Source organism: Euleptes europaea, chromosome 18 (genome assembly GCF_029931775.1).
Source record: "Euleptes europaea isolate rEulEur1 chromosome 18, rEulEur1.hap1, whole genome shotgun sequence".
Classification (NCBI taxonomy): domain Eukaryota; kingdom Metazoa; phylum Chordata; class Lepidosauria; order Squamata; family Sphaerodactylidae; genus Euleptes; species Euleptes europaea.
Window position 1 is genome coordinate 34,275,637 of NC_079329.1, and position 26,221 is coordinate 34,301,857.

The 26,221-nt window shown below is 46.2% G+C and overlaps 1 protein-coding gene across 2 annotated transcripts in view; it reads right to left on the reverse strand.

The window, feature by feature from the left end:
• KANSL1 (KAT8 regulatory NSL complex subunit 1) overlaps nt 1-26,221 on the reverse strand; it is a 181,775-nt gene that overhangs the window by 17,635 nt on the left and 137,919 nt on the right. The window contains exons 5-11 of one of the 2 annotated variants that reach the window (XM_056863919.1): nt 25,792-25,907; nt 24,883-25,078; nt 23,089-23,254; nt 19,290-19,475; nt 16,359-16,520; nt 15,887-16,038; nt 5,667-5,788 (exon numbers count right to left, since the gene is read on the reverse strand). In XM_056863919.1, the coding sequence (XP_056719897.1) occupies nt 5,667-5,788; nt 15,887-16,038; nt 16,359-16,520; nt 19,290-19,475; nt 23,089-23,254; nt 24,883-25,078; nt 25,792-25,907 (1,100 nt within the window). The remainder of the gene's footprint in view (nt 1-5,666; nt 5,789-15,886; nt 16,039-16,358; nt 16,521-19,289; nt 19,476-23,088; nt 23,255-24,882; nt 25,079-25,791; nt 25,908-26,221) is intronic. The other variant, XM_056863920.1, reaches the window with a different exon arrangement.

Sequence of the window (26,221 nt, forward strand, 5' to 3'; positions counted from 1 at the left end):
TGTGGTCTGGAAAATTCTTATGGCCACAGGGACAAATTGGTTTCCATTTCTAAAATAAAATTGGGCAATAACTGAAAGTTTACTCTTAGTTGATATGGACTGAGGGTCCACTGCTGCCCTGGAACAGAAAAGCCAGGCGTTTGGGGTTGAGGGACGTGGCAAACAAATCTATCCCCAGGGTATGCTGCAGGGTAAACAGAGGGACGAGATACTTGTCCTGTATGGGCTACACATGCTGCAGAGAGGCATCGTGGCTGAAAGCATCTGCAGCTATGTTAGATACACCTGCAATGTGCATGGCAATAAGGGATACATTGTGGCGATAGCCCATTCTCAAACTTACACGGCCTCTTGGCATAGGGCCATGGAACCAGTGCCTCTCTGTGGCCGCATTGCCGGTGGCCACCATGATGGTGGAGCCCGCAAAAAGTTCTGAAAAGGAAGCAAAAGCATATTTAACCGCTCTGAGTCCCAACACATTTACATGCATCCTGGACTCTGCTGCAGACCACCTCTCTTTCACAGGTAGGTGTTGACAATGCGCCCCCCACCCCCAAGGGAGGCATCAGTGAACAGTTGGAAATCGTGGGAGGATATTCCGAACTGAACTCCTTTAAGCAGGTTGCCCACATCAAACCATAGTCGCAGGGATGCTGTGACCCTGTGGGGGATGGAGAACATCTGCCATCGAGGCTCCATATTGATTTTAAAGTTATGAATGAACTAGTTCTGCAGGGGTCTAAGATGGAGTCTATCCAGTGGCACCACTGCCGTGGTAAAGGCCATCGGTCCCAGCAGTTTCTGTACCCTAACCGCTGATTGGCACCTACATACGATAAAGTGAGATGCCAAGCGAGTGATGGCTGTGGCTGTAGACTGGGGAAGAAAGGCCATACCCAGTGTAGAACCTAGCACAGACCCAATGAATTCAATAAACTGTTGGAGAACCCTGCGAACCGACGTCACCTGGTTGGCCAGTGTACGGGAGGAATCCCCTACTGGAAGCCAGCCGCCCAGACAGGGGCAAATTGTGCACCCTTGCAGTGTCAGATAGGCAACCACCTCAGAAACACATTTTGAAAAGGCCCGTGGTACTGTAGAAGACCAAGGGGCAAAACAGTGTATTGGAAGTGTTGATTATTACAGGAAAAACTTGAGAAATTTCCTGCAGTGAGGGTGTATAGAAAAATGGAAGTAAGCATCCTTGAGATCAAGGTCTGTGAACCGTGAGTTAGGCTGGAGGAGGGGAGAATCTCCGCAATGGCTAACATACGAAAATGAGCATGTTCTTATGTACTTATTCAAAGTCCTCAGGTCCATGATGGGCCTCTTTCCTCCATCTTTCTTGTCCACCAGGAAGTAGTGGGAGTAAAAACCATGGTGGACTTCTGAAGGGGGCATTTTCACAATGGCACCCTTTTCGAGGAGGGAGCATACTTCCTCACACAAGTGTGGAGGAATGGGTCCCTGAGAGGAGAGCCTCATGGAGGGACAGTGTAAAATTTCAACTATCCCTAGAAATAGAACACCAGTTAACAGCAAACAATTTCCATCTATCAAAAAACGCGACATTAGCAGATACAGACAGGAGGGTCAGACATGCTGTAGGTTTGTTTTTTTTTGGGTAGGAGGAACCATCGGGAGATCTACCTCCCTTCTTGCCCCCCCTCTGTATAGGCTGGTACCACTTAGCCTGCTGCTGAGGGTAGAAGGGCTTGGATTGACTCTGATGGGGGAATTAATAAGATTGGAAACGGCCAGGCCTAGCCTGGCTGTTTTGCTGTCTATAAGGAAACCTCTGTTTGAAAGAGGTGGGAGGTGTAGGTAGGGTAATGCCAATGGCCTTTGCAATGATCCTATCCTTAAGGATGCTATCAAACCCCTCATCCGTATTGTCATTAAACAAGGACTTCCTATCGAAGGGCATGTCCTCTACGGATGCCTTGGCCTCACTGGAGAGGTTGGAGGAGCGCAGCCAAGAATTGCCATTGTGCTACTTGTGGCCTCTGCCACGTGGTGGGCTGGAGAACTTTGGTATTTACCTAACTTGGAACCTTCCAAAATGAGACTCTTACCATTCTCCTCCTTATCCTCGGGCAGGGAGGCCAAACAGCTTGCCACATTGTCCCATCGGGACATTTGATATCAGCCCATGAGAGCCGAGAAGATGGAAAACTCTAAAACCTAAAGCCCCAGCAGAATAATTGTTTTCTGCCTATGACATCCAATTTCCATCCCTCTTTATCGAGGGGGGGGCAGAATTACTGGTCCCCTGGCCCTTAGAGGCAAGGACTCTGGTGACAATGGAGTTAGGGGCGGGATGCTGGTACAGAAACGTGCCTCATCCTGCTTGATTTTGTACAGAGGGACATTAGAAGCAGGTTTTGCCCACAAGGCATCAGCTATTTGGCGAATGCCCTTGACCCACGGGAATCAACTGAGCAAGTGCCAGTTGAGAAAAGGATTCCTATAATGGGGTCATCGCGGATCGGATCTGAGGGAACCACCTCGAGCCCAAGTGGCTTACTGAGACGGTTAAGCATCTCAGAATACGCTCTAGCATCCTCCGTGGGGGAGGTTGGGTCCGATTCCAACTGTGAGTTGTGGATTGAGGCTGAGCGCGTCGGTGGCATAGAGGCTGTGGAGGTCACTGCCTTCTGCCAACGTGAAATGGTACAACAGGGGCACCCCAAGCCTGGAGCTCATATTGACAGTAACCACATGGGGAGTGGGGTCCTTAATCGGCTTCATGGCCATAGCAGACCATAAAGGACTCATTCGGAAAAGTCTTGAACTGGCTGCCATAAAGTTCCTCGGGGTCAAAGTGTCTGTGGGAAGGCGATGAAGCTCTGAGTTTGTCGACAGCAGGGGCATCACACACTCGATCATGACGTCGAGGCAATGGAGGGGAGTAACGACGCTCTTGAAGTAGGTGACACTTCTGATCCTAAAGTCGAGGGGAACGGAGCCGAGATCCGGACACGCGGTCCCCAGAATCGGACTACGGGATGGAGACCCCATGGTCAGGATCGATGGGCGAGCCTCCGCAACGGGAGCAAGCATCTCAACTTCAGCAATGCCCAGATGCATTGGGCTCAGCTGCACGACAGGCATCAAAGCCGACGAATGTCCAGTATCAGGACAACCCACCGGAGCCAATCCCTCCAGGGTTGGGGACTTCCGACCTCGAGGGTTCGGGGTCAATGATCCTCTGGGGGACAATGCCCCTTTTGAGGTTGATGGAGCCGACAACCCACCATCTTGCAGGTTTAGAGCTCGATTTTTTCGAATGTCTCAATGACGAAGAGGAATGCGTCTCCTTTTAGGAGATTCCGTAGGGGGTTCAGACCCCGCTCTTTTTGGCTTGAAGAGAGACTCTTAGTCGATTGAGGCGGAGGCAAAGAAATAGTAGAGGGAGACTGCAGTTTTTTGGCTCCCAAATCCTGTCAGGAAAGTTCATACCCCGTCTCACAGGGCAGCCTCAAGCCTCACATCCCGATCTTTGCGGGCATTAGGTGTAAATAGGGCACACGCCCGACAATCTGAGGGGATGTGGTCCTCACTTAGGCACATGAGGCAGTCCTCACGTTCATCCGATTTAGTCATCTTGGTCCCGCAACTCTTACATTTCTTGAAAAGAGACATCCTGGGTCCAAGACAAGCAGAAAAAAACCCAGAAAACTGTAGAAAAAGACGACTAAACCATGAGAGAAAAAACTCCTGTGAAGACAGACGAAGCTACCAAGCATCCTCTAACTGCAGCGGCAGAAAGAAAACTGAGGGAAGGATGCTCCCTGCCCCTCCGTCACATGTCCAAAAGGGCGGGAAGGACCGTTGCCGGAGGGGAGGGGGAGCAATCCTTGTTGCTGGGCTAAAAAAGAAGCTTTCTAAGCATTCCATGGCAGGCCTGCACAAGAGCAGTTCCCCATGTGGGACTGCAAAGAGACCACGACAATGAACTTAAACCTTTAATGAATACATACTCAATTTTTCTGGGGCACCCAGACCAAGAATAATCCTGTTGTCTGGCCCACCTTAAATCTGTCTGATCCAAGACCTATACATCTATTCCACAGCCTGATCTCAACCTGTCATGTCATCCCACCCACTCCATCGCTCCCACATTAGCACAGCAAGCTGCCTTACACAGAATCAAATGACTTGTTTATTTAGCCCTGACTGGCAGTGGTTCTGCAAGGTCTCAGGCAGAGACGTTCTTCCCCAACTCATTTTAAAATGTTGGCAAAATAACGGGATTATTTTAGCTGGAGATGCTGCTGGACAGATGTGATCTTCTTCCTCTTTTAAGGAGCCTCAAAGGGCACGCTCCCAGCCCTCAGCTAATGCCTGCTGGGCACCCCAAGTCCCGAAGGCACTCCCAGGCTTCATCACTGGCATCCTGATCAATCTCTTACAGGTTCCAAGGTACTGTAGCGACCTCCAGGAAGGGGCTCTTAGGTTCTCCAAGTGTTTTCCCACACAAGGACTCCCTCTGGCAAGCTGCCCATTTCCCAGAATAGGGTTTTCCTGAGGCCTGTGTAAACAGAGATTCCGCGAATGCCTTTGAGACAGCAGTTTATGCTGACTCCATGCTGGATCTCCACTATCCCATGTGGCCTATACAGCTTTCAGTTGCCATGATGCCTCTTCCAGTTTCATCAGCCAACCATTACATCACTTCCTTTTTGCTGAAGATGAGTGATCTGGGCCTCAGTACACCTGGCAGCTGCCACATGTCCAGTTTCACATGTTCTAGCTAGCCCCACCCCAGGTGCAACCCCTTGGGGCTTCCTCCTGCCAGAGAGCTGGAACTATCAACTTTCTAACCTCCACAGCACCTTGGAACTAGGGAACCAGCCTGCTGACACACCCTTCCTCCAAGGCATACACAGCTCTCCCCCTCTCGTCTCACAATCCTGTGAGGCAGATCAATCTGAGAGAGGGGACCTGACCTAAGGTCACCCAACATGCTTCATGTCTGAGTGGGGATTTGAATCTAGGTATTCCAAACCCTAGTTTGACACACCTAACTATGCTGCCTGCCAACACCTTCTCTGGCACCAACCAAATGTTTTTAGGAAGTGGGTGGGGCCAGGTAGGGCCTTTGCCCAGCAAGGCTTCTGACTGACCACTGGAGAGTTGATTGTCTGTGCAGATTTTTTAAAATGTTGCTTTGGCAGCAGCTGCCACCACAGCACCAAGATCTACACTGTGTTACTGAAGTTAATCTGTGCTAATCATTTTGAGGCTCGCTCCGCCTCCTGTGGCAGCCATTTTGTTGCTGTGGCCACCATGCCATACCAGATGTACCTGTAGGCTCAAAAAGGTTGGGGATCCCACCCTAACCATGGCACCATACTGGCTCTCTCCCCCAGACAAGCGACCATTCGAAAATTTCCTATCAACTGGGAATGTGGCTACTGCATTTCTTACTTAAGATATGACAAGGTCACCCTGAATCATAACATATATTAGAAGAAACCCAGTGTAAGAAACTAAACATGAACATTTTTGACATCTGGGAAGCCACAGAGTCTCCTCCCCTCCTCATTGCTGGTGTCCTATTCTGTATTTTCATTTAACAGAATGATTAACCTGGCCCTAAGCAACCAAATCAGAAAGCTACCAGGATCTGAAACAAGTACATCGAACTTTGTGGTGCATACCTTGGCGTAAGGATTTCCTTGTACTGCAGTTTTTCTACACGAGTCGTTGCAGCCACAGACATCGGGATGACAATGTTATTAATATCAAATGAGCTTTCCCCTCTCCTCCTCCTCGGCTGCTGCTGCAAACAGAAATAGGACAAAGGGTCAGGAGAGATGGTAAGAGGGAAGTGACTCCAAGACCGCCGTCCAGCAACTCTGGCAAGGAGGTGCGCAGCTAGCTTTGTTCTCTGCCTTGTCCCTGGAAAGTCAAGCATGCCCCCCTCTCCAAAGGTTGCGTGTTGACTTTCTCCTGGTGTGTATTCTGTGAAGTACAAGCCATTTTCTTCAATCCCTTCTATTACAACTCCTAAGGAAGATGCCGAGCAGTCCTGTATTAAGACTGTTTCGATGAATTTTTGGTCACCATTGTCCTCCCAAGCTTTCTGCAGGGAGCTCAGGGTGATACCTTTAGACATCCCAATGCATGGCCCCTCCACAGTGGGAACTTAGTCCAGGCACATACTTTTGGATCCTGGTTACACATCCCTGCTGCCCTGGGATAGGAGTTCCCTAATCTCTTTATTATTATTGTTGTTATAATAATTATTATTTAATCTTACAATAAAAGAAAAGGGGAAAAACCATAGACCATTACAAAAAAATCAAATACTAATGATACAAATTAAAAAAAACAACAACTAAAACAGGGCTACTAATATAACTAAAATACCCATAGCACTTAATCAAGTAAAACTCTATCTAAAATCTGCCTGATTATAATATCACAACCTCTCTACAATTTACACATTGGAGTGCTTTTTCCATCCTTGAAATTGTTGAATTCCAGCAAGAGTCCAGTTTTCCGTATTTTTATCATTATTATAGTACGTCAACTTAATTAAAGCATAGCTTTCTTTAACCTTGTCAAGCCAATTATTTAAGTCAGGGAATTTATTGCTTTTCCAATATCTCGCAAGATTTGTTCTAGCAGCCGTTAACATATGGAGAAACATAACTCGAATATCCTTTGGTTTATCTGGAAAATAATTTAATAAAATTGTTTCTGGTCTTACTGGAATAACAATTTCAAGACCGTTGGATATTATTTCAATCACTTTCCTCCAACAGGAGTTCCCTAATCTCAGTGGACTTCTGAGTTCTTTAAAAATTCAAGGTTTGAATGGAAGGTTTCAGGGGGCCATGAGCCAGCTGCCTCTAGAAAGCCCGGGGGGCTCCTGACTCATTTCCTCTGCAACCTTAGAATAAGTGATAATGTGAACAGTAACAAGGGCTATCACTAATAGGCACTATTCACAGCTCTGTGAAATTTACCAAATCAGCCAGCGTAATATTCCAGAATTCTTGGGAAAGGTAACCATCCTGCAATAACAGGTTTGTTGCAGAGTGACAATTGGCACATTTGAAAAAGGAACCAAAAGCAAAGGAAGGCACAAATTCCCTGCACCTTCTTTGTAGTCGAGATAACCCCAGATGGAAGCAATGCAGAGCTAGTATCAAGAATAACTAGATGGTGAAAACCACCCATGTTTCCAGTCTGCGAGCTCTCTTCCCACATTGTCTACAGTGTGAACACCATGATGGTTCTTGTGTATTTGAGAAAACTCCTAGATGGCCAAAGAACTACTGGAAAAAAATTCTAGGCCTCCCCTCTTTTTTTCAAACAACAACAAAAACTATTTCCTCCACTCGACTGATCCTCCTAAATCTCAACATTTGTGACTGTTTCCCTACTCTTCCAAATATCCATAGCAACTAAGCATGTTTAAATATTCAGCACTTCACCTTGACCTCACCAGCGCACACATTATCTGAGCAGAATGAGTCCTGTACACCTAGAATAATACCTTCTCCTTAATCTGCCAATGCAGTCTCCAAAGGCTCCTCCAGCGGTTACTTATCCATATAACAAAAATACATGCCATTTTTTAAAAGGTTTTTAAGGTTTCCTTACTTATAGCCCTCTCTGGCTGCCACAGCTTTTCAAATCCTAGCAAAACCTTTCTATTTGTCTTGCCATTTCGGTGGGCATCTGGCAATAAGGGCTGAAGTGTACACATCCATATTTATTTCCCCATCTTCTCTCTAAGGGCTTAGCAGGTCATCATATATCTGGTTCTCAGTTTATGCTTGCAAATGCCCGTGGAAGGCAGGATTAAGCTATAACTTGACAATTATTTATTTATTTAAAATGTGTTTATGCTACCTTTCCACCCAATCAGGGTCCACAAGGAGGCAAGCATAAAAGCATTAAAACTTTAAAACGATTAAAATACAGTTACAAATATAATATTCAGTTAAAACACATAAACAAATAACACTATTTGTTTATATTATATTTGTAACTGTATTTTAATTGTTTTAAAGTTTTAATGCTTTTAGGTTTGCGTCCTTGTAGACCCTGGTTGGGTGGAAAGGTAGCATAAACACAGTTTAAATAAATAAATGTGCAAGATATAGCTTAATCCTGCCTTCCACGGGCATTTGCAAGCATAAACTGAGAACCAGATATATGATGACCTGCTAAGCCCTTAGAGAGAAGTTGGGGAAATAAATATGGATGTGTGCACTTCAGCCCTTATTGCCAGATGCCCACTGAAATGGCCAAAAACCATTACTGGGGAAATGTCAGATGACACAAAAAAGTCTTCACCTGCTGGCGAAAGACATCAATAGAAGTAGACAGACGAATCTCTCTGGAGAGGGAGTTCCAAAGTTTTGGTGCCAAAACAGAGAAGGCCCTTTCTCAGGTTGCCATCCATACACCCTCAGATGGCGGGTCAACCAAAGCAGGGTCTCTGAGGATGACCAGAGTGAATGGATGGAGTGACGTTCCTTAAGGTCTATTGGTCCCAGGCTGTACAGTCAATAACAGCACCTTGGATTGAGCCCGGAAGCAAATTGGAAGCCAGTGTAGATGGCACAAGACTGGAGTGACATGGTCCCTACGAACCACTCCAGTCAGCACTCTGGCGGCAGCATTCTGTTCTAACTGTACCCTAAGGGCATTCTTCAAGGGCAGCCCCATGTGGATGTTACCAGGGCATGCACCACAGTGGCAATATCTTTTCTGGCCAGGAAGGGCTGCAGCTGGCTCACTAGCCAAAGCTGCTGAAAGGCACCCCTGGCCAACTGAAGGCCCGGGAAGCTCCCCAAGCTCCATTTTGTCAGGATTAACCTTCATCTGTCTAGCTCTCAGCCATTCCAAAACTGTCTCCAGGCTCCTGTTCAGTTTCCACAGCTTCCCTGGGATCTGCTGGTCATGCGGCTTTACACAGATGCTGAAAAGCATGGGGGACAAGACAGAACCTTGGGGAACCCCGGAGTCTTCTATGTGTAATATCTGTGGCTAGTTGGGAAAATTTAAACCACTGTCTTTTTAGGTCTTAAATTTTAACATTCTACCCTTACGGCAGAGCATGCTAGAAATGTAAAACAAGACAAATATCTATACACACAAACGAAATCTTCAAGGAAGCTGCTCGTGATTTACCATTGTCTCGGTGTCCTCCTTGCCCCCTCAATGTGAATAAAGCAGACAAAGGTGGGTAAAAGCTGACCACAGGCATCAGCTGCTGTTAAAACTAGTTTTTAATCACAAAATGACTGAGACAAGAGATTGGCTGGGAAAGATGCTGCACAGGCCATGAGGGGTTTAATGGGCCTCATTACAGTCCGGTAATACAGGACAGCAGGATTGTTACACACACACACAAGTCCTGCCACTGATTGGCTAAGCAGAAGTCATCTGACAAGCATCTGTGGTCCTTATTATCTAGGCACCTGAGGAGGCACACACAAAAATATCTCCACCACAGGAATTTCAAACATTTGTCAAGTGGAATAGGAGGCACTGCTGTTACACACAGCTCGTTATGATTCGCCATTAATTAATTTACATTTATCATTTAGAAATAGGTATCAATTACAAACGAGACCTCTCTCTGGGTCACCTAACCTTAACACAGGAAGATAACCAACAAAGGCATCTCTTCCCCCGACACCTGGCGGTTTTTAGGCACAGGAATCGCCTTCATGAAGGAAGTTGGCTGCCATTCAAAGAACAGACTACAATCTTAAACTCTGAGTGGTATTCTGTGCAGCTGCATTAACTGGCCTCAAGCCTTTACAGAGTATCATTTGGAACCTTTCAGAGGTAAGCTGGGGAAAAGGTTTTACTGCTTCCCCACACCCATGGAGGGCAGAAACTCCAATACGCATGGCCCCCGTGGACAAGTCAGTGCCTCTCACTCAGTCATTCCCTATAAGATGCAGCAGGGAAAAAGCTCTCCTGTTGTCTGAAAGCAAGGTGGAACATGTAACTGAATACAGGACCACTTCAAGAGCCATCAGTTCCAAGTGAGAAACTTGCTCTTCTTTGTGGTCTGTGCGCATCATACGTTTAGGTGGTAATATTAGCAAGTTGACCCATCTGAAGGTGGGAACAGTTGAAGTCAGGCACACAGAGCATTGAAACTGCTCTGCAGGAAGTTGCATACTTCATTTCCCCATCGTACAGAGCTTATGGCTATTAAGGATATAACCTAAAAAGAGAGGAGTCTTGGACTGTATGCTGCCAATGGTTTGAATGAGCACTTGATAAACAGAAAGAGAACCAACTGTAGATTCCATAGAGGTTGGTTAAGAAACTGCAGAGTAAATCCTGACCGCTCCCATTAATAAATGTTTCATCAGGTAAGCACCAAATTGAGGAGGCAGGTATGTAGCTAGCAGTAGCACTGGCCGAGTTTGGAGCCAGGGAGGACTCACCATGAGTTTTGGTAGAACACTTGCTGGCAGCTACTCACACCAAAGGGAGGGTTGTTTACTTGAAAAGTAAAAACTTTGTCTGATTACTTTTTTAAAGTTTCAAAATGAATAAATTGAATATTTAAAAATGAGATGGGCAGGAAACTTGGTGAGCACCTTGAAACACTGGCTGTGTTACTGCAGCAAGAGTGACTCTGGCAATGTTGTACGAACAAGAAGATATTCCAGGACTGGAAAGTTGGCGAGACAAGTTGGCTTGTGATGGTGGAACTGTCGAATCTGTTAAAAGGAGAATCAATGGAAGAATTCCAGAAGAAATGGGCGTCCTATTACGAATATGCAAAACTTAAGGTGTAACATAGTAAGTAGAAGTTAGTAGATATGAGTATTCAGATGTATAGTATCATCTATATCTTAAGTGGTACAAGCTGAAACGAAAAGAGAGCATGCTAATCAAATTTGCAGATGACACCAAGTTAGGAGGGGTAGTTAATACCCCGGAGGATAGGGTCACAGTTCAGAATCACCTCGATAAGACTGGAGAGCTGGGTCATAAGCAATAAAATGGATTTCAATAGGGAGAAGTGTAAGGTTCTTCACCTAGGCAGAAACAACATAAGGCACAGGTACAGGATGGGAGAGAGTTGGCTTGACAACAGTACATGTGAAAGAGATCTGGGAATCTTAGTGGACCACAAACTGAACATGAGTCAACAGTGTGATATGGCGACTAAGAAGGCCAATGCAATTCTGGGCTGCATCAATAGGAGTATTGTGTCTAGATCAAGGGAAGTAATACTACCACTGTATTCTGCATTGGTCAGACCTCACTTGGAATACTGTGTCCAGTTTTGGGCTCCACAATTCAAGAAGGATGTCGACAAGTTGGAGCATGTCCAGAGGAGGGCGACCATAATAGTCAAAGGTCTGGAATCCATGCCCTATGAGGAGAGGGAGTTGGGTTTGTTTAGTTTGGAGAAGAGAAGGTTGAGGGGAGACATGATAGCCATGTTTAGATATTTGAAGGGATGTCATGTTGATGAGGGAACTAGCTTGTTCTCTGTTGCTCAAGAGACTAGGACTTGAAGTAATGGATACATTAGGAAGAACTTCCTGACGGTGAGGGCTGTTCAATGGTGGAATGCACTGCCTAGGAGGGTGGTGGAGTCTCCGTCTTTGGAGGTCTTTAAGCAGAGGCTGGATGGCCATCTGTCGGGAGTGCTTTGATTGTGGGATCCTGCATGGTGGGGGGAGGGTTGGGATCATTGGGGATGTCGGGGGGGAGGTAGTTGTTAGTTTCCTGCATTGGGCAGGGGGTTGGACTAGATGACCCCAGTGGTCCCTTCCAACTCTATGATTCTATGATTAGTTAACTAATCTACATGTAATAACAAGTAGAAATAGAGAGTGTAGTTAAACTAGATGGGGAGAATAAATTTAATAAATATTGTACAACCTTTAAGTGGAAAATGGGAAAGTAGTTGGAATAGTCAGGAATGTAATAAAAGCAGATATAATGGCAATGGTTATAAAATAGTATATCAAGTAGATTAATCTTCTTTCTAATGTTATAAAATGCGAATTTATGAAATGGCAATTGTTTACCGGAACCTCGAGATGGGTGAAAAAGACTGTGAATGCGTATGTTGGTTATTGTTTTGTTTGTTTTATAAAATTCATAATAAAATATGGGGTTTTTTTTTAAAAAAAGAAACACTGGCTGTATGGCGGGGGGCACTTCCTTGGTGCTGGGTACAATTCAACTGAAACCCAGCTGCTGTATAACACCGGGGGGGGGGGGGGGTTGGTGGGACTAAGAACCTCTTGGCACAATTCCATGCAGAAAACAAATAAGGTGACTAAATTCTTTAAAAAATCACTTTCTCTTGGAAAAAAGGGGGAGAAAGAGAGAGCTGCCTAAACCATAATTTTCTTATAAACATGTCAGTATTTCGGTTATGCCCTGACCTGGATGGCCCAGGCTAGCCTGATCTCGTCAGATCTCAGAAGCTACGCAGGGTCCGCCCTGGTTAGTATTTGGATGGGAGACCACCAAGGAATACCAGGGTTGCTGTGCAGAGGAAGGCACTGGCAAACCACCTCACTGTTAGTCTCTTGCCATGAAAACCCCAAAAAGGGGTCCCCATAAGTCGGCTGCGACTTAAAGGCACTTCACTCTCTCACACACACACACACACACACACACACACACACATTTCGGTTACATCGACCCCTCTTTAGTTTATACTTTTGTCAGTTACAAAAAAGGTGCTCTTAAGAAAAAAAAATATTGACCATTCCAATAATAGTGGCTGATGAACAGAAATAGAAGCAAGGTGTATGATTAAGGAGCAAACAGCTAATCCTTGAGAATGAAAGATAGAGCAGATGTTCCAAAACAGATGATAGAGCACTGCATAAGGTTAATGTTTTCTGAAGGAGCTTAATGATGGAAATGCTCCTATCTGGATGTCTAGCTGACAGCTTGCTAGCATTTAATAGCATGTCCTGAAGATGGGCCAAACAATTTTGGGTTGAATCCTCTTGGTGGTAAGATTCAGTCTATTTCTGGGTGGAAAATCTTGCCCTGATTTCAAGGTAACAGGACCCTAGTTTGAGGAGATGAATAAAACACCCTCTGGCCAAGCATGGTAAATTTGCAAGCCACAGCACTTATGGTCAGAAAGGAAGTTAAGAGACTGCAGTATGCATTGTTGCTGAATTTTGTGGCGTGCTTGTGGAATCAAAGGCACTGGAGAGAACAGGTAAATCAGGGGACCAGTCCAACTGGCTGTGGTTGCAATGGCCTTGGTAGAGCGTGGGGCCAAACTGGAAATTGACACTAGGGCTAAAGGGGCTGTGGTGGAAGCGAGGGGCTGTGGCTCAGTGGAAGAGCATCTGCTTGGCATGGAAAAGATCCCAGGTTCAATCCCCGGCATCTCCAGTTAAAAGGGACTAGGCAAGAAGGCAATGCGAAAAAACCCTGCCTGAGACCCTGGAGAGCCGCTGCCGGTATGAGTAGACAATACTGACTTTGATGGACCAAGGGTCTGATTCAGTAGAAGGCAGCTTCCTGTGTTCATGGAAGTGTGAGCCAAATCCAGGTGCCTTGTGATGGAGTGAATTGATTTAATGACAACCCCACGAACATGTTCTCAGCTATGATCTTTGTTACAATCTCAGGGAGTATGCCAAGGTAACTCACGGGACTGAGGGTCACTGAAGCCAGTCATGAGTTCTGCATTGAGAAGATCCTGATGGTCAATCCTGAGATCTACAGGGCCAAAGCGTCATGCCCTATGCCACATTAATCAGTTAGCTGTAATCTACACAGATGCAGGAAACTCCCTCGGAAGCAAGCTTGGAATGTCAAGGCAACTTGTCAGGGATCAGTAAGAGGAGGGAGCTGTGGCTCAGTGGTAAAGCCTCTGCACAGAAGGTCCCAGGTTCAATCCCTGGCATCTCCAGTTAAAGGGACTAGGCAAGTAGGTGATGAGAAAGACCCCTGCTTGAGACTCTGGAGAGCTGCTACCGGTCTGAGTAGACAATACTGACTAATGGACCAAGGGTCTGATTCAGTATAAGGCAGCTTCATGTGTTCAAGGCAACCTCTATTACCATATGAACTAAGAAAGCTGTGGTAGTAGTCTCCAGGAAGTAGACAATCTACAGGCTGCATCAAAGCTAACTGTGGCAGCTCCTGCCATTTCTCTTTATTTGTCCTCCTCTTCTTCTTTGGTTCTGAAGATGCAGAGTGGGGTTTGCCTCGACTTTCCTTGTCTGAATTCACTTTGATTGAAAGCGCAGTGTGTGCTCATCGATCTTGGCCGGTTCAAACCACAGGTTCAGGTTAATAGTTTTGAAGATCAAGAAACAGCTGCAGGAGCAGATAGTAACAGTCAGTGCTCAGGGCCACCAAGAGTGGCTGAGGGCTGCTGTCTCCAATGATGTTTCACGCTCCCAAAAGAGCTGCTTTCAAACAAGGGGAGTAATTTTGACAGGCTTGCTTTGTAAATTTGAAAAGGTGTGTGCAAGATTTCACCTTATGCTCCTCATTCAGGCAGACAGGGAGAGTCATCATGCCTGTTAGTGCTCAACAGTTTTCTCTGGCACCTCTGAAACCCATTGTCTGCAGCACCTCAGATGCGTGGGAGACAGGTGGAGAACTAAAAAGCCCTCTGGAGAAAAGGAGGGACAAGAGATGAGGTGGTCTTGGAAAAAAAGGCCTGGCTCATAGAAAAGACCTCACCAGAGAAAATTCCTCACAAAGTTTCTGCTGCAGTGGCTGAAGAAGTACTCAGCAGAAAGGCACAGCTCCATCCACTCAGGCATGCGCATGGGGGCTCCACTCCTCAGGGGTGGGCACAGTCAGTGCCGAAACGTCTTTCCCAGCTTAACTCTGGAAGATTCTGAATACTCTGCTCAGGTTCAAGACCCAAGGTGTAATGCACAGAGACCATGAAGAAGAAATTCTAAAATTCTAAAAACAAGCAATTAAATAAAACATCAAGCAAAACACAGCTCTATTAAATCATAATACCCAATCTCATTAGAAGCTTACCCAAAAGATCTTTCTAGCTCTTCCTGAAGATTCTGCCTCTAGCAACAAAGCCTCCAAGGACAGGCAGTTCTAACCTGAAAAGTGGTCAAGGAGAAATGCCTCTCCTCATACCTTTGCTTCATGGACGCTACCTTAAAGGAGGGTTCACGAGTGAGGCAGAGAGCAGTGGGGAATCTTGAAAGAGTGCAGGGCACACTGGACAATTCCAGAAAACCAACAGCTACCCGAGTCCTTGAGCGTTCCGGAGTCCAAAGTCACTCCAAGCCAGACTACAACTCCCAGGACTTATTAAAATAATGAATACGTGATGTGGCACCATCAGCACACACGTCAACATGACAAGCTAAGAGAGAACATGGGTAATGGGGTGGGGCTTTTTCCAAATTCTTGCTGGAGGACTCATGAATGCAGAACAGATTCAAAATCCCACTGAGGAGAGGTCATCCATCACCAGATACATCTGCAATCTCTTAATTCTCGATTGGCTCCCAATCTCAGCTTTCCTATTGGCTGAAATTCATCCATAATACATGGACCAACCCCAGTCGCAAGACATTGTGTTGGAAACCAGTTGAGTCCCTTCAGCCTAAGCCTCTTAAAGCTGATGAAGCAGAGCTCTATCTCCCTCTGCCAGGTCCTTTTCACCCTCTACTAGAGACTGCTAAGCCCAGCTTAAAGCTACTTTGCCACACTACTACCTCCCTTCAGAAACTTATACCAACCAACCTGGCCCAGCGGCTAGCCTCAGACCTGCAACTTAGATGAGATATTGACTCTCAGCCACTCTCTTGACAAGAGCTGAACAGCAATGTGGAAGAAACCTCGGCTACCTCATACCCCATGCTGGGCAACCCTTCTTGGCATGAGCAGTCCCTCATCAAGTACTTACAGATGCACTGGAGGCACCCAGGGAGCTTGTGCTGGCAGGCGTGGAGTTTTCAGAGGAGGTGGACAGCTGCCGCACAATGGGACCGTGAGCTGATGAGGCCATAGCGCCTGACAGGTAGCCTGGGCCTCCAATATCCGCATGGTGCTTCAACACTGCATGAGAAGGGGACAAAAGAGAAGGTGACCTGAATAGCGTTCCATTACCACCACAAAGGACTGAGCCAACCTGTGATCAGGTGACCTATGCAAAAAAAGAACCACAGAGAGCACAAGAGAGAGGGACCTCCTTGGGCAGGATCTCCTTCCCTGGAGGAAGAAGCCATTAAAGCACACAAGAGGAGAGACTGCAGCGCCTGACGCCATGCCCCTTTAAACTCCCCAGAAGAAGCAAGCACCCTTCTCCAAAAGCCAAAGGGGACAGCAATGCGAAACCCAAGCTCTCCCCAAACAGACCGGGCTGTGGGCCAGCCTACCTTCACTTCTCTCGGAGGAGCTGTCCCGTAATCGCTTTCGCTCATGAACTGGAGTCAGGATAAGTGAGCGCTCTGGCGCTCTCTCGGCCTTGGGAGCAGCCCTTAGATCGTCTAAGGACTGCCTGTGTGCCTTGTCTGGCTCGGTTTTGTGATGTGAGCAAGCTGAGGAGTGGAACAGAAAGAGAGCCATGAAAACACCCTGCTTTCACCTCTCTTTCCTGGCCTGTGAAGGGCACACGGGGGGGGGGGGGGGGCTGCACTGCAGACGTCAAGACTGATCCCCTCCCCCCAGGACTCATGTGAGCCCTGTTACGTTACCTCCACAACAAAGCAGAGGTGTCATTAGCAGCAACTGCCCCCAAGTGACAACCTGCACGGGCTTATTCTTTCACCTGCTGCTGCCTCCCTGCTGTTACTCCACAAAGCAGCTGCACTATTCAAAACTGCCTGTTTCACCCCTTTAAAGCCATGGCAGTGATGGAATAGGAGGAAAGGAAATGAGGCAGGACTATCTCAGCCATTGCTATAAGGGTTGCTATAGTGGAGAAGAAGCAGGAGGGCAGGGGAGACAGTGAGTAGATGGAAGGTCCCCGTCCCCAAACAATACTAAACCTATTTGTAAGGCTAGCAACAGTGCAGAGCTCTGTGGCTGCACCCCTCTTTACAGTGGCTTTTAAGGCCTATTTTCCATTTTCCACAGCTCACTTCTGTATAACACAATGTTGTGGCAGAGCCTATTATCACTGCCAGTGCCCTGGAGCATGCAAAAGAATGAGTGCCTCTAACCCTGTGCTGAGTGCCTTTTTCACACCAACCAGCTATAACCAGTCCACAGATACCAGGCTTGGGCAAGAGATAATCCAAGTTAGACAACCAAGCCCCATTACCTCTCCAAGCACCTGATTTGTCCTTATCTTCTGAGGAGAGGAAATAGGAGGGACTATAACTCCATGGCAAGGCAGATGATTTTTGAACTAAAGTTACTGGTTCAACCCTGTGCATCTCCATTAAAAGGGATCACAAGCAGCCAAGTTAAGACACAACTCTGCCCGAGAGCTATTTCAAGTTAAAACAGATATGATGGTGAGCAATGAGCTGAGCCATCTCTGTGATGTAACACATTATTTCCCCTTCCCTTCCACCATGCAGGATCTTCAAAAATGGTTGTACACGGTCATCTTTATTATGTTTCCCTTTCCAGCACCCCTGTGAAGTTAAGTCGGGGCTTGACAAATCCAAGGCCCCAGGTCACTATGGCATCTAGAAATTTCATGGTGGCACCTACCGTTTTCAGCAAACACTTTTTTTGTTATCTTTGGGAGAAGTACATTTATTTATCATTTCTTATCAAAATTGGTTTTGATACAAAAATGTATATTCATGTGGTTCTTGTCATCGATTGTTAACATTACACTACTCAGTGCTGGTAGATGAATTCATTTCTTAACTAGGTGATTTGTATAATGGCTCCAACCGTCCAACATTTTGCACAGTAATAGAGCACTTTAAAGCAATAATGAAATTGTAACTGGGAAAACGGAAGGTTCGGGTTAGAAGTTAGCCTTTTGTTGTGGTAATGACAACCAGGGTTACTCCCATGTTTTTATACACACACACATACACACTTTTAACAGTACTGTCGTAGCTTTAGTAACATTACAAGAAATAGAAATTAGGATTTGTGGTAGCAATTACTAGAAAATATAGTCATTCAATTACAAAACTCGAAGGCCAGAAAATAAGTCTAGTTTCTAAATTTTGGGGCTGGCTTTTAGAGCCAAAGAAAATTTGTCAAGGTCTGGGTTGAATCGTGTTACTTGAGGGTTAGTGAACTGCCCATAGCAGACAAGAATTAATTCAACTCAGAAGCTTCCAAAGTGTAGAATGCAGTGGATTGCGTCCTGACGGGTACCAGGTCGTATGCACAAAAGTGAATTATACTAGTGTGATGGAACAGCTCAGCTGTACTGCTCTTGACAACCTGGTACCTAGAGATCTGAAGAACCACTTCCCCTGGTATGACTCTGTGTGCCACCTGAGATTATGCCCTTTTTACTGCCCAGTGTACTACACTGGCTCACTTGGCATCCATGAGAAACAGAGCTTTTCCGCTGCCACTTCTGGGCTTCATTAGGTGGGGCAATAATGTGTAGTTATGACACTTTCTGCGTAATTTATGTTACGGCAATTGATTATGGCAATATGGCTCTTTACATTATCTATAATGATACTGTAAGCTGCACTTGGGCAGATGTTGGAAACGTGGGATATAAAATTTAAATAAAGAACAGAACCTTCATTATACCTGATGGAGCACACAAGTTCTCAACGACTACTTCGGTGCCCTGCTACCTCACTGTTATTTGCATATTTGAGTGTTAAGTCATTTAAAGTTTATATTTTTGCACAGTAATTTGCCTCTTGTTCACTATGCTCTCTTGAGCAACAGCAGAAATATTACTGAAGTAATTCTCTCTTTGTTTTACATATCCACATTTAACACTGCTCGAGGAACTTTAAAAAAAACAGTTCAACTGTGTCCCTCTTCTCTAAAACATCTGACCATGAATGGTCAAGATCTAACCTCCTTTCTGAGGTAAAGCTACACAGCTGCTCTCCAACAGCTTATATGAGTTAGGTGACCTTACAAGGGTTTCATTTCCAAAATGAGATGCTGAGGCCCTAATCTATTATCAAAGATCTAGAATTACAAGGGAAAGCACTTTGCACATTCTCAGAGGCAATCCCTTGATTACCGTTTCAAAGATTCCAGGGATGAGTTCTGGCATTAATACAAGATCAAGCAGGGCCCTGCTCATATTAAACCATGCATAAAGCTTCCTCTGTCACTGAACACCTCCAGGAATGGTTGGGCAATTCCTGCCAAAGCAAGACAACATTTTAAAAAAATTAAGTTATGTGCACACTTACTGGCTGCAGCTAAGAAAGTATTAACTAGCTTGTGGCGGTCCTTGCGCACCGGGTCAGACAGACTGCTAGAAGGCATGGTGGGTCGATGCTTCAGGGTGAGCTTTTTGGGAGGTTTGATTTTCTCGCAAGGCTTGTTCTGCAGTTGGGATTTCAGCATGCTCTGGAAATGCAAGCTCATCGGTACATCTGCAGGAGAATATGTACACAAAAGGCTGGAATTATAACATGCTCACTTGTATTAATTTTAAATGCAAAACCAAGGGGGGAAATCCTCCTGAAAGGCGGCCACCACACACGTTTGACCTGTAGATCTTACAGGTGACCATCAAGGTGACTAGCATAGCATGGCTTCCAACAACGGAAGAATGATCAGATAACTTTGTACTACTTTAAACTCCAATTTACACCCTGCCAGCCCTCTCCAAATCATTCCCACAATACGACACAGACAGTCTGAAACGCTTAACAAGCAGAGAGCTCCACATGACTCAGACGAGTCAAACAGCATGATATAAGAAAATGCCAAGGTCACAGAGGTGTAAAACAGTAAATGACTCATTAGTCATGACAGTAAAGTATTGAAGACTGTGTGTGCTTGATGCCTAACAGGACTACACCTAAGTTCTCCACTAATCAAGCACATGTAGCAACCAGAACTATGCAAATGAAGTACACTTGTGCATATACGGTCTGCAAAACATATTCTGCTTCAACATGTAGACAGCTTGTTGTGAGAAATTGCACTGAAGGTGGGAAGGAACGCTCCGTCTCCACATATGAAACGTGAGAGCCAAACCCATGCATGGAGAAAAAACAGGTCACCGGGGGTGCAACAGCCAGCTCCCTTTACTGCCTCACTAGTCAACAGCAAGCACAACTGGCTCAGATGTAATTATTTATACGATCTTCACACCACAGGCGCAGCCGCTATGCGTTTCAAGCAGTGCGAAAAGGGGACTCTGAGAGACACAAGATGAGTGGGAAGACCAGAGGACTGAGCCTGCTGCTCACACACCCAGCTGCCTCCTCATCTTAGAGGGTCTCCCCACAAGAACTGGCAAAGAACTGATCTGACAAAGCAGTGATCTTTTCCTCTTCTCAATCTCTCTTCAGAAGTTGCCTAATTGCCACAGGGCAAGATCCAGCCAGCTTTTTCACTCCTTCTTGCCCAACTCCCCTCCTTATTACAGCTCCTGTCCCACATGAATCATAGAATCATAGAGCTGGAAGGGACCACCAGGGTCATCTAGTCCAACCCCCTGCACAATGCAGGAAATTCACAACTACTTCCCCCACACACCCAGTGACCCCTACTCCGTGCCCAGATGATGGCCAAGGTGCCCTGCCTCTCATGATCTGCCTAAAGACATAGAATCAGCATTGCTGACAGATGGCCATTTGGCCTCTGCAGAAAAACCTCCCGGGAAGGAGAGCTTACCACCTCCTGAGGAAGCCTGTGCCGTTGAGGAACTGCTCTAACTGTTAGAAAATTCTTCCTAATGTCTAGATGGAAACTCTTCTGATTTAATTTCAACCTGTTGGTTCTGGTCCGACCTTCTGGAGCAACAGAAAACAACTCGGCACCATCCTCTATACGACAGCCCTTCAAGTACTTGAAGATGGTAATCATATCACCACTCAGTCTTCTCCTCTACAGGCTAAACATACCCAGCTCCTTCAACCTTTCCTCTTGTCTATGTAGGCCTCTGGGTGCTCAAAGGGGATTCCCACCTTCCTTTTTCACCTGTGGAAAGCTGACTGGATCCACCTCATGCTTTCTGAAAGTATGCTTCATCTAAGGCCTGGCGACACAGGTGCTTGGAGAGCCAGGCAAGTTTTCCTGGTGAAGAACACAGTGCTCAGGAGGGGATCTACTCACCCATTCCCCACCCCCATTCCAGAAAGAGTCTTGTGGCCAGAAATCACAGGAGTGCAAATCTTTATTAAGACTGCCTGCTGCTTTAGGCAACCACCTTTTATGACTCAACACCTAGCGTTCTGATGTGCTCAGTCCCTTTTCTTTCCATCTGCTTGTCCATAAGCAAATAATGAGTGGCAGCTGCAAGTGGACTACCCAGCCTATCACAGCAAGGACAGAAGGGTGACTTGGGAAGATAAATTCCTTTGGGGGAGGGGTCCAGAATGACATCCTGGGCTAAAGAGCTTCAAGAAAACAAGGTAATTACCTGGGCACTTAACACTATAGGGGTTACTGCACTTCGTATTCCCAGCGATGAATTAAGAGTTTGAAAACGTTATAAAAAACATCGCTTTAAAAGGGTTTTTGGATACCACGGCTTATAAATGGTTGGAAGACGTCTTCACAGCTAAAGGGGCCAAACAAAGTGTGAACAGTATTTTTTATAACGTTTTCAAACTCTTAATACATCGCTGGGAATACAACTGCGGTAACCCCCATTGTCTGTTTTTCATTAGGTGAAGAAGACTGAAGCAGGCCAGTCTTAGCAGAGACTTATGGTAAAAACCAAGGCCATTTGATCATCCGAAGAGCAGCTGATGAGAGGGTGTGTAAAAAGGTAAAGGCAGAGAGCCCTGTGCAAGCACCGGGTCACCCATGGGGTGACATCACATCCTGACGTTTACTAGGCAGACTATGTTTACGGGGTGGTTTGCCATTGCCTTCCCCAGATGGCTACACTTTACCCCAGCAGCAAGCTGGGTACTCATTTTACCAACCGTGGAAGGATGGAAGGCTGAGTCAACCTTGAGCCGGCTACCTGAAACTGACTTCAGCTGGGATCGAGCTCAGGTTATGAGCAGAGCCTGGACTGCAGCATTGCAGTTTATCACTCTGGGCCACGGGGCTCTGAGAGGGCGTGGCCTGCAGATATTAACAGAGAAAAACTTGGGTGTGTGAGGGCGGAGGGGAGGAGAGAGAGAGAGAGAGAGAGAGAACCCTGTAATTGTATTCAAAGCAGCCTGAATGTATTCAAAACAGTCTTAACCACGGCTATGCAATGAACAGGGGAAGCCAAAGACTATCAGTTGGATATCCAGGCATCACCGAAGGCTGGACTGTGAGTGTGCAAGACTGAGAATCCACTGCTGATGAAGACAAGAGATTCTCCCTGATCTGCCAGGACAGGTGAAGACACATCCATCTAATTTACTGCTCCTTGCCGCACTGTTAGCCAATGTCTGATTGTGCCAAAATGGCATCATGACCTGTGGGGGGGGGGGGAGAGTTTCTCTCTCCAACCGAAAGCAGGTCTCTTGAGGACCCCCAGATGGCGCTCTCTTAGCAGTTTTCAAAAACCCCGTTCACATCTTTTTCACCAAGGTTATGATGTTATTACATCATCTGGAAATTTCCAGTCGGAAACCAATTTGTCCAGACGAGGGCAGAACACCTTATGAACCAACTCTTGTAGTAGAATGAGAACCGAGCAGAGAGAGAGAGACACAGACGCCTGCCTGCTTTAACTGTTTAAACAATACCTAGTTTCCAGCAGTGCACGTCGTGCAGCACAGCTGCTGGGAAACTAGGTCAGGAATGCCCGGCGAGTTGTGGCAGTGTTTCAAAATCCCAAGAGAGCAAAAGCAACTTCTTTCTCAGTCCACGCTGGTACAGGCAAGGCCCAGCCTCTGTGGCCCAGGTGGCTTTCTGACCACCTCCCTGACCGGAGAACAGGACAAATGAACCCCAGCCTGCATGGTGCCCACTTCCAAGGGCACAGCCGGCACTGCCCTGGGTTCTCCTCCCCACCCAAACTGGACTCCCTGCATTCAGCTCTTCCCACACTTAACGCAAGGCCATTCGATCGAGCACTTGTCTTACCATCTGAGAATGACAGAACCGGGTGGATGCAGGAGTCCAACTGTGAAAGACGTTCCATCAAAGGGGCTTCATACTGGATTTCTGGAGGCGCTGAGCTCCGAGTGCCACAGAGAGCACATAAGGGGTTCACATCACAGTTGCACCGCCCCATGCTATTGCGATGAACCTGAACACAAGAAGGGGTGAGGAAGTGGTTCTACTAACATCAGGACCAGAGGATTAGCTGACCTCTCTGTACTTCTTTAATTTTGTGCACAGCCACTGAAAGCGCTTTGGATTGTGCCTCAGGAGAAGGTACGACCTAGCCCAGAAGGTAGCAACCCCTGACAGCACACAAACAGCGACAACCCAAACCATGTTCTTGGCACACACCGCTGGATCTCCACCCAAGGCAAAGCTTGGAGGTGCTGGAAGAGCGACTAGGATCAGCTTGCTCTCATTTTGCCCACAGCAAACCCACCACCTCCAACTTTGTTTGCTGGCACACCCAGCATCTTCATATATTGACACCATAGAGGGTCTTGGCACTCAGGCCAAAGAACTTGCCTATGAGGCATAATGACCCTGGTATTCCTTGGTGGTCTCTCATCCAAGTACTACATAGGGCTGACCCTGCTTAACTTCTGAGATCTGATGAAATCGGGCTAGCCCAGGCCATCCAGGTCAAGGCTTTAGTTACCAATCTCTCACTTACAGAACTGTAGTCCCACAGGAGCTCTGGGAGAAGCCAGACAGCACTCAACTTATTTGGGGGCTCTTGTTGGGGGTGGGGGATTCACAAGTATGCATAAGGATATTCTTGCTCCACATCATAATGTTCTAATATGTGGAAGCACTTACTTCACCCCTTTCTAATATCAGAAAGTGGCCATGATTCTGTCCCCACAAGAAAAAAATCATATTTTGTTACCCTACATTGCTAAACTGTTATGTAAGCAACCAGGAACTGCTTTTAAATATGTGCCTGATTACAAAAATAGAACAACAAGCAGTCAGATAGATCTCTAGAGTTTATCCTTCTAACTGAAAATACCTGTTTCCTGTGTTGACGCACCACTAACCATAACTAAACTAGACATTCATAACTAAAACACAAACCATCGGTAGACACACAAAAGAACCAATTTGCATTAACTGTGAAAACTTTCCAAAAGCAAAAACTATATATTTCACAACTCAGTGCAAGCACAGAAAGAGCACATTTAGTATCAGGCACCAGTTCAGTGTCCTGAGAATCTTAGCCCTTTTGTTGAAAGTAGCAAGTTTCCAGCCCTCATGATTCCAAGGGAGGAAGAGCACCACGTGGATTGCCTTGATGCAGAATTTTTATTTTTGGTGGAAACAGCATACAGCTTTGCCTACGCATGCCCCATTAATTCTACATGAACAAAACACCTCTGAGGTCTCTCTTTTACCTAGCCTAATAAATTGTTCCCACAGTACAAGTGCAAGCCAAGCCCTGGAGCTTGGGGGGGGGGGACGGGACACATCCCTTTACCATTCACACAATATTTCTCTTTGCAAATCATTTTATAATCCTTTTCCTTATTGCCTCAAGAATCCCGCAACAGTTACCTAGTGCACAGTATCAGTTTGTGAGGACAACTTCCTTAGAGCTCGGTGGGTAGTTGCTGGGGAAAGAAAGCGCCTTCCCTCTCTGCATTCTCCAGCAACTAGGCCAAGATACAGGATGCCTGCCTACATTCTCCTCTTCAACCCCAGATGGTAGAGCAAGTGCTTGGGAGATCAGGAGGCCCAGTTTCTCAAATTCAAAGACAGAAGTGACCAACTGACCTTTTTGGAGAGTGGTACCAGGGTGCTGGGTCGAACGAGTCGCCGCTTCTTGCAGCTGAGGACAGGGCGGGTGCGGGCTGCTACACAGGTTCCATCGGGAGGCAAAGAGACTAGGTTTAGCCTCTGTTTTTTACGCAGCAACTCCTCCGCATCTGAGCCATCTCCCTGAGCGTGCTCCGTCAAGCCAGGCTGTAGACTGCCCAAGAATTGAAATTTCATGAGCCATTTTTGCCTTGCTCTCCATCATAGCCATCCTGCGAGCTAAACTTACCAAAATTCCCAGTTTTGCCCAAAGTCAACCCAACAGATTCATGCATGCAATGACTCTGATACCACACAAGCCAGATGGGTTTTCAATTTCTCACAAGTTATGGTTCTTCAGTTCTTTTTACCCTAATTCTCTAGCCTGCCCTTCCTGCCTTCAGCATCTTGCTGGAAAAGTTCACTGTCACACATTTCCTACCCATTACATTCCTTTTTGTTCTCTTTCCTTGCTTTTGTTTCACACCTTCTGCCATGTTCTGCCTGGAACACTCTCCCAATAAGCCAGTTTCCCCAGAATCTTCCAAATTCCTCACACACACACACAAATTCCTTGTTTGGATTATCACCCCTCATCTTTTCCCACCAAACCCACTTCTACCTGGTTTTTTTCCTCACTAATCCACCTCTACCTCATCCTGCCTTCCTGCATCCTTAAGTCCTACACTCTCCTTTTCTCTAGACCATTCAAGGCTTCTCATAAAGAGAGACGCTTACATGTAAAAATCCTGCAAACATTGGGAACTATGCAATTCACACAGAGCTATACGCCACAGTATATTAAGGATCTCGTTGGAAGTACCCTTTCAGAGAATTCATTCCACAAAATGTATTTTGTCCCAAGGAGGGCATCTGTAAGATCCTTACGTGTTTATGACGCCATTGACCGGCCTCGGCACTCCGCAGGTTTTGGCAGGTTGGGACTCTTGGGTATTGCCAACAGACGTACAAAGGTTCTCAGGGGGCTGAGAGACTGAAGAGCCCTGCAGTGATGGGGGGAAAGCATGTCAAGAGTTACAGTATTTGTAGATGGCAAAAACAACTCTGTTGTTTCTTGGTACAGCGCGGCACTCGAGTTATCTGGAACTCTGGGTGTTTAAACTCATGCGTGTTTTTGCTTCCAAGTAACAGGCTGTTCACTACGCTGAAACGTGGTTTGGTAACTTCAATGCCCCAACAGCACTTCCCTCAGCTTTCAGAGAAACATCACAAGAGATCTTCAAGAGAGGAGTGGCTGAGGTAGCTGAGCAGGTTTGTCTTTTTTAAATGATCAGTTCTGTATACCTCACAATCTATT